This window comes from Rhipicephalus sanguineus, chromosome 1 (assembly GCF_013339695.2).
Source record: "Rhipicephalus sanguineus isolate Rsan-2018 chromosome 1, BIME_Rsan_1.4, whole genome shotgun sequence".
In the NCBI taxonomy this organism is placed as follows: domain Eukaryota; kingdom Metazoa; phylum Arthropoda; class Arachnida; order Ixodida; family Ixodidae; genus Rhipicephalus; species Rhipicephalus sanguineus.
This window is the reverse complement of record NC_051176.1, coordinates 284,846,441-284,860,169: the sequence shown is the minus strand read 5'-3', so window position 1 is coordinate 284,860,169 and position 13,729 is coordinate 284,846,441. Positions and strand designations below refer to the sequence as shown.

The window sequence follows — 13,729 nt, the reverse complement described above, 5'->3', positions numbered from 1 at the left end:
GGCCAGCCGCAGCAGCAGCAGAGTATCAACAGTGCGACAATAGCGAGAGCCAAGCACACGCAGCAGTACGCGATGCCGAAACTACCACTGAGACGTGCAGCTCAGCGAAAACGGAACTTTTGAACCACTCGCGCTGTTCCCCATGGTAACACCAAGAAGTTTTTTTCCATGAATCAAGCAGAAACGAACACGCAACATTTTATTACTTCTTTTGATGCACTGAAGGTTATTTTTTATCGCAACTAGTTTGATTACTAGTGGTTAACTGTACTCAAGAATCTTGCCGCCATCGGGATCATTTCCAAAATGTCCCACTCGTGGCGCACATCGTGCCCTACATTTATCTTAATTTCTCGATTACTAGAGCACTGTTGTTGATACTGTTGACGTTGACGTTTTAGACGTTCTCACACATTGACCTTTATCTCTTGACTTAAATTGTTTTTTTTTTGCCTCTAGTGTCCCTTTAATGATTAGGTGGGAAGTGAACTTATTGGATTCCACTGGTATTACTGCAGAATTCAGTGCATGTCCTATAGAAATTCTTGTCCCTAAGTTCATTGATCTGTTTGGAGCAGTTTCTTCTTGCTCCATATATGTTAATGAATTTGATGCAAGATCACATGTCTGATGGATTGAAGGCATATCTTTTGTACGAATTCATCATGTAATGTATTGCCATAGAGCCATACAGTGTGTTATACCTACAAAAAAGAATAGAAAAGAAAACAGAAAAAAAAAACTTCCAAATTGAGTAGTGGAATTCCTTAGATGTACAAAATACAAATAAAGCAAGCATGTGGTAACATTTTTTTTACAAACGTAATTGGCTATTCTTCTTTCTTGTAAAAGGTGTGGCCGACCAGCTACAGACAAACTTCGCCGGCGAGATGAGAAACATACTGAAGTGTGTCTTTGAAATGAACAGCTCATCCAAGCAAGACTCCTCTGCCATTTCCCTGGACACAGAGGTGGGCTTACGTTGGCAGTATGCATTAATGGATGTAACTGTTAATATGTTTGGAACAGAGGCACTAAAACTGATGTTCTTTGCTTGAAATGATACTTACATGGAGCTTGTTACATTCTATGAGATATACCTGATTTTTATTTAGTTTTATATTGTACGTGTTATAGAAGTCAGGTGCCCATTATGGCTTTGCAAGCCACAAAGGTAGTGACAGACCTGGTTTACCATTGCTGTGTCCCAAGTGTGTTGCAGCAACTTCTTTATTGTGTAAGGAATCAAGCAGGCTTATTTAAGCCAGAGTAGTACATCACACTCTTGTAATACCATTGAGCTACACTTGGGTAGGTGATTGCAGGTGATAACCATGGCCTCATACCCCTTTCACACAGGATATGTAATGTCAGTCGCAGCAAATGAAATTGACACCAGATGTCATTGCAGTCTTGCATGCGAATCTGACCTGGCTGCCGCTTCACCAAGATGTAAAGGAATTAAGAGAACAGACAAGTGCTTGTAAACGTGCCCCACAGGAGGTGTTGGCATTAAGTTGGAGTCTGGGAAGAATACAATTGCACAAATTGCTCCAGCTGTTGCTCTGCACGTCATAAAGTTCTCAAAAATTTAACAGAACAATTAATAAGAACATAACTTTTATTACATTTTTTAATTTATCGGTGTCATTTTCTGCCAAGCCCCTGTCAAGACTACACATGTTGTGTATGCATGAGTTTGGAAAATTCATTCAATGAGTGAATGCAATTAGCTGTGAATTCATACACTATGTCTGTGTAGCAGCAACAAAAATGGCATCAACACGTAATCGGATTCGCTACGAATGACATTACATGTGCATTGTGACAGGGTTATCACTATAACTCACTTAAAAGTGACTGACACTTTGCAGTGCCACCTTGAGCTTGAAGCAGGTCCCTGGTATGCAGTATAATGACTGCTTTGACCTATTTTCTTTCTGTGCTACTTGTATAGCACTGAAGATTATCATCAGAACAATGGCTCGGGCACAAAAATTCACATTCAGCGATTTATATTCAAATTACCCATTGATGAGTGAAAATAAAAAATGAAAATTATATTTTGGATTATCTGCATCTTTGGAAGCTTGTTAGAAGCATTTGGATGCCATAAACATGCTAACCAACCATATTCTGTGTGTTGTTATCGTGTGTGTGTAGTGTGCTCTTTGGCTTTGGAAAAGCATCCGTTTGTTTAATGGAGGTCAAAAGTATAAATATTGTTCCTCACTTGCACGACAGCCAAATGAGAAATAGAAACAGGTAGTAACAGTTCATCTTAAGATTGGTATCTAAATTTTTGTTTGCGACTATGGTTTTGTTTGTAAATGTGCCACGTTGTTAATGCTCACTGGTTTAAACCTTTAACCCTTCTGTGTCACATTAGGAACCACTTCAGAAGGCAGAGCTGGTTTTATCTGAAGCATTGCTTTGAGGTGTTTCAGTTTGGCAACATAGACAGCATCATAGTAAATCAACAGTAGGCTGCATTACTTGATTATCAAATTCTGCCTCCATTTAAGCTTCTTGTTCCTATTTTTCCCATAATTGCTGTATTGTGACTATTGGCGTATGTGTCTGCAGTGTATCTCTTGTTTCTCTACTTTCCTACTCGCTGAAACTCGTACCCTGTATCCTGTTCTGGACATGTTGCATGCATGTGTGTACAATTGGCCTCAAAGAAAATGAAACATTTTACATAGTATGCTCGCATCAGTTACGACTTCTTCTTATTTATTAGAAGTTGATTACTAAAAGAAAAAAAAAATTAAGGCCAGACTTACATTTTCAAAATTTTGTTCCACAACCACAGCATGTAAAGGCAACTTCACCAGTTTAAAAGCTTTCTTTTGTCTTTTATTATTTGGGCCATTATGGCACTGTAAAAGTTCTTGAAGCTTACTATAGTCGGATACAACCTAAGAAGACAGGAGAGGCCCCGCCCAGGCGACCAAAGCGCGGCAGCCGATCGCCTCCGCGACTAAAGAAATAGTCCTGCTCGTGCACGCGCCGATGTTCTCCGAAGGCGGAGCCACCGGCCGTCCCACTCATGACGTCAGACCCGAGTGCGTGCCCATTGGTGCAGGCTTGTGTTCATCCGCCTTCTAAAGTTGTGTCCGACAATAGGTAATGTCTTTGGCTCCTTTAGGTAGGGATTATGGTATTCTATGTTTGCTAATAGTATATACTAAGATGACAATGCTGGACACTCAAATTCTGTAGTGTCATAGTGCATTATTTATTTATTTATTTATTTAAAGATTCCTTACAGGCCTCGTTAGAGGCATTGGGTAAGGGGGGCATCACAAAAAATAAATGATCACATATAATGAATACATATCATTAGTGCAGCAACGTTGCCACTCATCTTACTGTATGTCTTTTCTCACCTGTAAAATCTCCTCTCATGGTAAGAGTGGTGTTATTTCTATCGTTGAAGGGTAATGTAATAAATTACTATAGTCGGATACAACTTTAGCAGTCTGCAGCATTTCCCTGCACCAATGTGCTCGCACTCCAGATGGCCAGTGACCCTGCTTTCAGAGAGCATAGCCGGGTGCACGAGCGGGACTATTTCTTTAGTCATGGAGGCAATCGGAAGCTGCTGCGCTTCGGTCATCTGGGCGGGGGCCTCTCAAGACTTCTTAGCTGACTATAGTACAACTCAACTTACTTTTCTTAGTTGTGTCCCTTTAAGGACAAATGCAAGATCCATATCATGATTTGACATTCACCTCCCAGCATTTCTTTTAGCTTGTGTGCCTTTCTCAAATGCCCTGGTGGATAATGATGGAGCATTGCTTGCTTGGCAGAGCCCTATGGAGCGGAGCAGTGTCCCTGAGCGTCCCCTCTTTTCACTCTCGTTTGTGGATGCTGTGGAATTTGAGGAGGAAGGAGAGCAGCGTGGTAGCTCTGGCCGCCATTCAGTGGACAGTGCCGAGGAGGTGTTGCCCGATGAGCTTTCACTGGAACTATCCTCAGAATCTGGGCACAGAGGCAAGTTTGTGGCTGTCTGCAGGAACTGTGGGCCTTCTTTGTAGTCCAACCTCGTTATAACGAGGTAGCATGGGGACCATAAATTAGTTCGTTATATCCTATATTTGTTGAAACAGTAGAGATAAAATTCGGCTCTAACAAATTGCACCCTGGCTCACGTGTAAATGCATTACTCTAGGCTTCAAACCCACTATAAACAAGGCAATTCTCTCCTTTGTCCTCGTGGCATTTCAAACTAAACAGACCCGAATATGAGAAGGTAGAATTACAACAGAACCACAATTTCCGCAACTAAACATTTTAACCAAATTTTTAATGTCGCAACCACATTTTGAAAAATGTACAACCACCGTGTGGCATTGTCTTTCAAAATTTCTTTTTCTTTTTATGCTACCTTTTGAGTTTTGAGCCTCGCGCAAACTACACACTTCTTCGTTAAGGCCAATATCACGGCAGCTCTCACGTATTTAGTTCGCTATAACTGATTATCTGCTATATCAGTGTTTCATTATAACAAGTTTCAACTGTACTCTTTATGTATGATGAAAAGTTGGTGGAGCAGTACAGAATAGTAATTCTGTAAGTGTTTTCAGTGTTAAGAGAGACATGCAGGCACCTGAACAGGCTTTCAAATTAAGTATTAAAGGGGTTATGAAGTACTTATTCATATAATTGGACAATGACTTCTTAGACTGGTTGCATTGCAAGTCTCTTCACAATTTTTTTTAGCCATTCAGGTGCAATAGAGTTGCAGGCATTATGAATTCTGTGAATGTAGCATGTGGCCTTCGAGATCATCTGTCAGTGCACTATTATAAAATCAGCCAATATGTCTGGACCACTTGCTGCGTAATTAGGGACGTTATGAAAGAAAAAGCAAGGAATCTTTTTTTACACGAAATGTAAATTTCCTGCTGCATGTGCTATTTGGCTCGAATGTCCACGGGGCCTTGGCTACAGATTGGCACCGTTTCTTAGCTGTTCACAAAGTGTTACATGGTCCCTTTCATGAAAAGCTACGACTGCACTAATTTTGTTCTTTGCACGGTAATGTGCTGAAACTGAGGGTTTCACATTACAGGTAGCCCAGTCTGGATGCCAGATGAATTCACATCCAACTGCATGGACTGTAATGCCCACTTTACACTGCTGCGCCGCAGGCATCACTGCCGAAGATGTGGAAAGGTAGGTGGGTCAACGTGTGTATGGGGAGATGAGTGCACTTTCATACATCTTTGCTGCCTGGTGGAGCAACTGAATGCATTCTGTGCATTTCCTGTACAGATCTTCTGTTCCCGGTGCAGTGCACATTCAATAACACTGCCTCGCTATGGTCACTACAAGCCGGTGCGTGTCTGCAATTCATGCTTCATCTGCCGTGTGACATCTGTGGTGGAAGAAATGGCTCATGGCTGTTGACCAACGTTTTTTTCTGTGGAGAAGACAAGAGTTGGTGGCAAGCTTTTGCAGCAAAGGGGCCCTTAGATGCCTGTGATTGAGAACCTGCCAAGTACTGCTACATCTGCCATTGGCCATGATTGAGTTGATGTGTCAAACATTTGTTCATATTGCAGTCGTGGACATTTTCTAGTCTTATAACTGTGTACTAACGCTAGTGCCGATAAAACTGACATCCTGTGCACGTGAACAGCAGTGTGTTTGTGTGTGTGCCTGTGTGTGTATGTGATTACCACCCATATCTTTTTTTTTTTCCCAGCCAAAAATGACTATTGAAGCAAAATTTGTGCCAAAGCTTTACATTGCATTCCTTTTTTTTTTAACTAAAAAAACAAGTTTATTGTATCTCACAAAAAAGCTTTTTATTTTTAACTCAGAACTGTAATTCAAGCTTGAATCACAAGTCTCAATTTGAACTGAATACATTTTGTAAACGAAATCTAGTTACATAAAATCTGTTATGCAACCCAGTGGCCTCTGTCTTCTGATGAACTTAAACCCATGGCATGAAGGTGCACTCACAGCAACAACTGATTTCGTACACCTTTTGGCTCTCCAACCATGTGCCTGAAAAAGACAATATATAGAATGTATTTCTGCAGCAGCACTGATCAAAGACTACTCAAAGCATAATGACTATTTCAGTAATGCTCCACAGTGTTTCCTACAATTGGCAAAATAAGAGTTCCGGCAAAACAGAAGCTTTGTGAATAAAATCGAAGGTGGTGTTGCTTCCTGAATATAACTGCCACTATCATGGAAGTAGCATTTAACGAAGCTGACTTTGATTTTGGTGAAATTACATTTGTAATAAACTGAAAGGGAAAAGCTGCAAAAAGTTCCTCACATTTGTGGACATTCATCAAATCACCTAGAGAAATTGTAATGATTGTTATAGCCTTTCTTGAAGAACAAGTTATGCTTCAGGTAGCATGGCACAATGCTAACGTCTCCATCTACAAGTCAAGCTTCCAGCTGTATTTCGCACAACCCTTGGGTATATCAACACATTTTAATAGTGACTCTCTGCTTGAAGTCTAAGCTCGGCGATTTTTGACATGGATGAAGTAATGGTGCTTCTATGTCCCTAAGGTGCTCCTGTCACAGGCCTGACAGTACGAATACTCTGCAAACTTGAAAATAATTTTAAAAAGCGCAACATTCAAACCGAAATCCAACCAAGCGGTACTGTCATTTGCCGGTCCCACCAGTGCAGAGTGTGAAAGCCGTGAAGAGAAGACTCCCGGCGGAAAGGCAACCACGCTGCACCAGTCGTACCATGTCTGACTCGCTGTGCCACATGCACAAGCTCCTCAGAACTGTCAGATGATAACAGTTGCAATGCAGACACATTTGGAGGCCAACTAGAATTGTCATTCCTCTTCAATGAAGTAGAACACATTTGTTGACGTTATGTGGCTGCCTGGTTGTGCATTCCAACGGCAGATGAAACCACCTGTCTGGGCCGCTCAAGTTTGCAGCTTCCGCGATTGAGCAAAATGATAATGCTAAGAAGCTTGCGGACAAACCAAAAGGCATTTAACGTTGTATCGGTAGGATCAATGAAATTTAATACAAGCCAAGTACGAGCCACCTTTCACACAAAGTACAGCATAGCATATATGGATAGACCTGTGGTGCGATCTTGTACGCATTACAAATAAGCACAGAAGCGTGGCGTTACATCCAGCCGCACGCGAATGGCCAATGTGAACCGCGACAGACGTCAGGGCCACGCCTCCGTGCTTACTTTGGAACGCGTATACATTATGGAAACAAGTATACATTACGGTATACATTATACATTACGGAAACAAGTGCATGTGCACTCTTCAGTCAGTATGGTATTACTGTACTTTCCGTGTGTTAAACTGGCACTGCTAGATAAAACGCTCTTATAACGAGATGAAGGATAAGAGTTAGCAGCGTGTGTTTAGCGACTGTTGCGGTAATTATACAGGGAATCTTGTGCAGCCCATAACGCAACACCACTTGCCACCCATCACACACGTATGTATGTCAACTGCACACAGTGTTAGTAGTGCCTTTTGACAGGCATAAACTGTGAAACTGGCAGCAGCATTCCCAGGCACATTAAGCACCTCCATTGTAAACTTAGTTTGCTCTGCTGTTCCTTTCAGGATCACACATGCCCCATCATAATGTCTGGCTTGATCTCTCTGAAGAAAACTGAAAATTAATATTAAAGGCCAAGTTTTCGCGATGCTCCTACTGCGATTGTGAATGTGGTCTCGGAAGATAATGTCTGGGAGCGCCTCCTTTCGATGAAAACAGCATAGCAGGTGATGCTTGCATTGTAGACTACTGCCCATGTTGTAGATTATCGTTGCCACGTAATAGTTAAAAAAGTCAGTTTCGCCGCCAGGGGGAAGCAATGAATGCGATAGCAACACATTGGAATGTCACATGAAGAACGGCAAGCAGCTCGATACCTGCAGCGAGCCGCTCAAGAGCAAAGGACGCACACAGGACGAGCGCGAACTAACAGTCACAGCTCGATACATGCTAAAACACAAGGAAGGACGCTCAAAAAGAACGTACAGGTATATAAAGGATGAGCGCGAACAAACAGCTGTCACAGTTGTTACTTCTTCGTGTTTGAGCAGCGTGCTACAACCCTACGCTCTTAGATATGTTTTTTCTTTCTTAAAAAGTGCGGCGCATGGAGTGACCCCTCCGCGTCTCCTGCCGCGCAATGGCGTTCGATGCGTTATTTACCTGGCGTGCCACATCGCGAGTGGGTGCAGAAATGGGCCACTTTTTAGTGTGCGTCTCAAGGGCAGTTTTCACAACGAAGCAAAATCTGGAAGCGCGCCCTTTGGGCAATGTCACTGGCGATGCTGCACACACAGAAGCACCTCTGAGCTCTGCGTACCGCCAGTGGTAAATGGTGTATATAAACAGCTCGCCGTTATGTTACAAAGAAGGGATGGCGCATGGCCTAGTTGTCTAACATGCTGCACTGTGGAGCTAGGGGTCGCAGGTTCGAATCCCAGTGTCACACTTAGGCAATTTTTTTCTTCTGATTTATTTTTCTTTCTGGCTTTTATTTATATATACATACATAAACATATCCGGGACATGACGGCGACGGCAAAAACCCACCGAGAGTGTCAATTGCTATCGCAATAAAAAGCGGGAGGCTGTACATAAGTAACACATAAAATGCACACACCTTTTTTTTTTATATCTGACATACCTTCAAGCAATGGGGCATTGTAGAGGAGAATGTGTGACATAAAATATAAATTTGAAAACGTACAGAATTAAACGTGCTGTTGACATAACATTGTAGAGGAGAATGTGTGACATAAAATATAAATTTGAAAACGTACAAAATTAAACGTGCTGTTGACATAACAGCACATGCAATAAGAAAGGGATGCATGGTCAGATGATCATGCAGGACAGTAACGTGGCTCCATCACAGCAGTGATGTGGCAGAGTCCACCTGTGATGCGAGCAGTACTGGGTTCGATCCCAGTGCCGCCGAGCACCAACCAGTTCTTTCTAAAGGGGAGAGACGTACCCATCACGGTGCTCAGTGCTGTGGGCACTCATTTTGGTGTGGTGTGCCTCTCCTGTCTGCTCTCATAAATCTTTCACTCCCTTCCCTTTTTCGATGCTGTGCTGTGCTCCCTTATAAGCACCTTTCCTAACCACAAACCACTATCACAGCAAAGGTGCATCCATAAAGAACAATAAAAGGAGTGACCATAAATAGAAACATCATCAGGTAAATGGTTCCTATTTCTCAATGTGTGTGGTATGAAGCAATTAGAAAAAGTCACAGGCGAAGGCCTTTGCAAGGGTGAAGCAATGAATGCGATAGCAAGAAAAGCGGCCCGTGGTGGAAGTGCTGCTACGCTGCAGAAACTACCCCCGGCAGCAACTATTGCGCGAGCACACAGTGGAAGGGCAAGGTTTTCCCTGCGCAAATACTAGAAGAAGCGAGTGAGCTGGCCGACGACTTTTAAATGCACCCGTTGCACTCCTTGCGCCATCTCGCTGGTAATGAAGAAACGCTTATAAGCGCCTGCCGTCTCAGAGTCCTGCCAGCGGTAAAGGGTGTGTATATAACGGTCGCCGTTAGATCTCCGAAGGATCTTCGCTTTGTGGCACAGTGGTTAGCGCCACGCGCTTTGGAGTGGTGAGAGGTCGCTGCTTCAACTCTGCACTTCGGAAGCATTTTTCTGAATGATTTTCCTTTGGGACGTTTTTATATATAGATATATATATATATATATATATATATATATATATATATATATATATGTATACATATACGGTGCATGACGGCGGCGGCAAAAACCAGCCGAGACTGTCCATATAATTGCTATCGCAAGAAAAGGTGTTTGTGCTGAAGAAAATGCCTCGAACTTTACGTTCATGATCAGTCTGAGATGAGGGATACTACATCTATGGCACGATAAGTTGGGCACACAATGATGAATGACGGACAACCTCATGAAAAATAGACAGAAAAAGTGAGCAGTAATAAAAAAAGTGGTAATATAGACAGCGACAACTTTTCTTGCCAGCACGGTGGAAGCTACAGAACCAAAACGCATGCCTGCTACCACGCCAAAAAATAGCACTTAAGCTTACTGATAATTTTCTCATTTGCCTTGCTGAAATAAATGCTGCTTTACTTATTATGAGACTCAAACGGTTGCGGGAAGTCGTACATAAAATACAGTTATTGTTCACTTTGCAAGAATGCCTTCCTTTTCTTTCCATTTCTTAGACAGTACAACCTTTTCAGCATGCCCGTTTTCCAAAGTAAACATGGCGTCCGTGACGTAGTGGGTCAGTGTGCGGCTGCAAACGTGCTGTTTAGTTCTCCAAGAAAAATATACTCGTAATATGACAAATAAAATTAACACTGAACACTTGAAATGTTTCTCCCATTCCCATTTTTCATGTATATAATTTTGTAAACGCGTTAATGATGCCAGCGCGCAAAACCGAACTCAGCCACAAGCTGCCGTACTACTTGCACAGCAACACGAATGTGCAGAAGCCCCGCCTCCATAGCCTTCGCTCCACTGTCAAGCAAAGTTGTATGATGTCACTGTTTCACTAGCTTAGCGTGTGATGGCAATTAGGAAAGATTAAATGCGTCATTTAACAGAATGGTGCATTGAACAGTTTGCTCATTCTTGGCTCGATAGCTGCACGTTATCCTAGTATTCTGGAAGTAATGGGAATCAGTGGTTAGCAGTGAAGCTCATGGAAGGAAAGCATCTATGTGGCCCATGCACTGATTTAATTGGAGCAAGCTTGTGTGGAATATGCAGAAAACTTCGAAGCATTTCAGAATTAAAACGACCGCCCAAATAGTTCCAGAGACAATGAAATTGAATCAAACTCCTAATAGTTTTTAAATAGTTTTAAAACATTGAACAGGCATTTTTACGATTGTGATCAAATGAAGTCAACATCCTAGTATCCATAATTTCAGCATTAGAAGCACCAATGGAGCATCAAGAATAAATAAGCAGATGCATTGCATGTACAGTACTCTTACTGAAATACAAAGACTCGTACCATCGAGGAAGAATTTAAGACAGAACAGAAAAGGGCATCCTTTTCTGTTCTGTCTTAAATTCTTCCTCGATGGTACGCGTCTTTTTTGTATTTCAGTAAGCGTGTACCAACTAGCCCAACAACAAGTTTTACTAAGCTACAGTACTCTTAAAGGGGTGGTGTCATCAAATTTGTGGCTTGCACGTTCTTTGTTGCAAACATTTCTTATTGCTCCAGGAGGCATGATACACACTCCAAGATTCATGTATTCTCGCTAAATAATTTAATATCACCTTATTTATATAAACGAGTTTCGGTTTCTGGGCGCCGAGTTGGACACTGACATCACTGTGTAAGAAGCTTGAACACGTAGGCCCACAAAGCTGCGACGCACGCAGTGCTGCATCGTCTGTTCTCGCACACACACGCGAGCAACCATCCGGATGCCTTCAACACTCGCTAAAATTCTCTAGTAGAGAATATTAGCGTGTACGGTATTGCAGTATAGGCAGATGTGTTTCCAGGGTATTAGGTTACTGGACGATGGCATCGACCAACGTTACTACGGTCCCTACGTTACTAGATCCTCTATGACTAGATCAGCTTTGGTATCAGCTATGGACATCTTGTGACACTTCGTGCAACCACAATTATAGGTGCGTTTCTTGGTTTTAGCTGAGTGACCGTGGCGAAAAAAAAATTTTTTAAAAGGCAGCGCATTCGGACCTACATCGCTGCCGGGAATTTACACCAGCAGAGAAGTAGAATACATTAGATTTCTGCAACAACAATTCGTTGCTTGCCTGGTTCATCTTAGTGCCGCCAGGTGGCCCCACCTACCTGGTCTCACGTTTAAAAAGAAGGCTGCAGCTGGTCCAGTGAACGGCAAATACACGGCAAGTGTCATTCATCAAGGAAAACAGATTGATTGTATATCAGCCCAGGACACAGACGCAACTAGCATGGAAGAAGCAGGAATTGCCCTCGCCGTACGAAACCCAGGTCCACCTATGTTCTGACAGACTCGCAAGCAGCCTACCGAAATTTCTGCAAAGGGCACATTGGACCCATTGTGCACCGAATCCTCACACAGCTATCGTCCCCACGCTCAGAGGGAGAATGGAAACAGCTGATATGGATACCCGGCCACTGTGGAGTTAGAAGCAATGACCTCACCCACGCCTCGGCCCGAGAATTACTCTTTCGGACCTCCGACCCCGTCATATCGCACCCATCCTCGGCTATGCGTATGGACCCGCTTTTCACATATACAGAAATTCTAACACCAAAGACTCGAAAGACGGAAACTTCTGCCTCCAGGGCCAAACCTCAGTAAGGAATCGCAGGTAGCATGGCGTCGCCTGCAGACACTGTCCTATCCTAACCCATGCATATTAGTATCTAAGATAGATCCCGACACACATGTGACATATGTCATGCAAGGCATGACTTACATGCCATGCTACCACCCTTATTTGTGTTCGTCATACAGTCAAGTCACGTACTACCCAGTTTGGTACATGTCAAGCTAGCGAAACGGCCGCGAGCATACCATGAGCGTGGCATGTAAATCATGTCCTACATGACATGCATGTTTCCAGAGTATTGGGTTACTGGACGATGGTATCGACACCTTGTGACACTTCGTGCAACCACAATTGTAGGTGCGTTTCTTGTTTTCGCTGAGTGACCGTTGGCAAAAAAAATGTTTTAAAAGACAACACATTCAGAACTGCACCACTGCCAAGAATTTACAGCAGAGAAGCAGAATACATTAGGTTTCTGCAACAGCAATTTTGTGCTTGCCTTGTTCACCTTTGCACCACCAAGTGGCACCACCGATCTAGCCTCTCACTCTTACGGCTACGGCAATCGGGTATGCTAAAGCAAAGAAGTGTGCGAACGAACTACACTTCTCTAATGTCACCTTTGCAGGCTCGCATGACGATGCAAAGCACTTTGCAAAATGCGAGCAAGTTTGGCTACTTAGTGTGGTTCGCAGCCGATGCTCTCTTGGCTTGTCCGGTACAGTGGAGATGTGGGTCACCGCTCGTTGCACGTCACTCTAATGTGGTCTGACGTCACTAAAACTTTCGTTACACTTCCTACACAGTGACGTCGGTGTCAGTCGCGCTAACGATGGGTCTCGATCGCGAGAATGAGCATTTAGGCACACTTTGGAAGCGAATTAAAATATATTCTAAACATTTGCAGTGTCCAACACTTCGTACTGAGTGTCCTTGCATGCAGAGGAAGCCTACAGCAGGCTTTTTATAGCCTCAAAATTTGGTGACGCCACTCCTTAAAGAGAGTGCACACTATCACTGTATAGTTCGTCAAGTCCGGCTTTCCAAGCAAAGTAGCTTGCTGCACTATGCAAGCTCACATTTTGAAATATCCTTTAACTATTCGAAAAATATTTTTATTAAGGAATAGTAGCTACGAGGGCGGTCCGATAAGTATTTAGCCTCACCACGAGAGCGCGACGCTATCGCATGAGACATATACTGACGTTGAGTACGCTCTCTTAGAGGGACACATGCAAAGGTCCAGTCGAATCGGGGTCGCGGTTTTGTTTTGGCTGCTTGAGGAAGCAGGTGATTTTCGTGTGTCCGTTAAAAATGGAAAAAGAGCAATATCAATCGGTGATTCGATTCTTGTTTTAGGGGCGTAGCTCCTCTTAGTCTAACCTTGTCATGTCTCCGTTGTCCGGCGTCAACGG

At 43.1% G+C, this 13,729-nt stretch overlaps 2 protein-coding genes across 3 annotated transcripts in view; one reads left to right on the top strand and one right to left on the bottom strand.

Moving 5' to 3' along the window:
* The window catches only part of LOC119379168 (lateral signaling target protein 2 homolog), a 52,637-nt gene extending 46,990 nt beyond the window's left edge, over positions 1-5,647 (top strand). The window contains exons 11-14 of one of the 2 annotated variants that reach the window (XM_037648369.2): positions 853-971; positions 3,816-3,999; positions 5,081-5,184; positions 5,284-5,647. In XM_037648369.2, coding sequence (XP_037504297.1) covers positions 853-971; positions 3,816-3,999; positions 5,081-5,184; positions 5,284-5,418 — 542 coding nt within the window. In that variant the 3' untranslated portion in view covers positions 5,419-5,647. Of the gene's footprint in view, positions 1-852; positions 972-3,815; positions 4,004-5,080; positions 5,185-5,283 lie in introns of both variants that reach the window. The other variant, XM_049411895.1, reaches the window with a different exon arrangement.
* A 121-nt stretch (positions 5,648-5,768) lies between these two features.
* The window catches only part of LOC119379167 (MMS19 nucleotide excision repair protein homolog), a 105,098-nt gene continuing 97,137 nt past the window's right edge, over positions 5,769-13,729 (bottom strand). Inside the window, exon 25 of the mRNA XM_037648368.2 lies at positions 5,769-6,024. Within this exon, the coding sequence (XP_037504296.1) occupies positions 5,976-6,024 (49 nt within the window). The 3' untranslated portion in view covers positions 5,769-5,975. The remainder of the gene's footprint in view (positions 6,025-13,729) is intronic.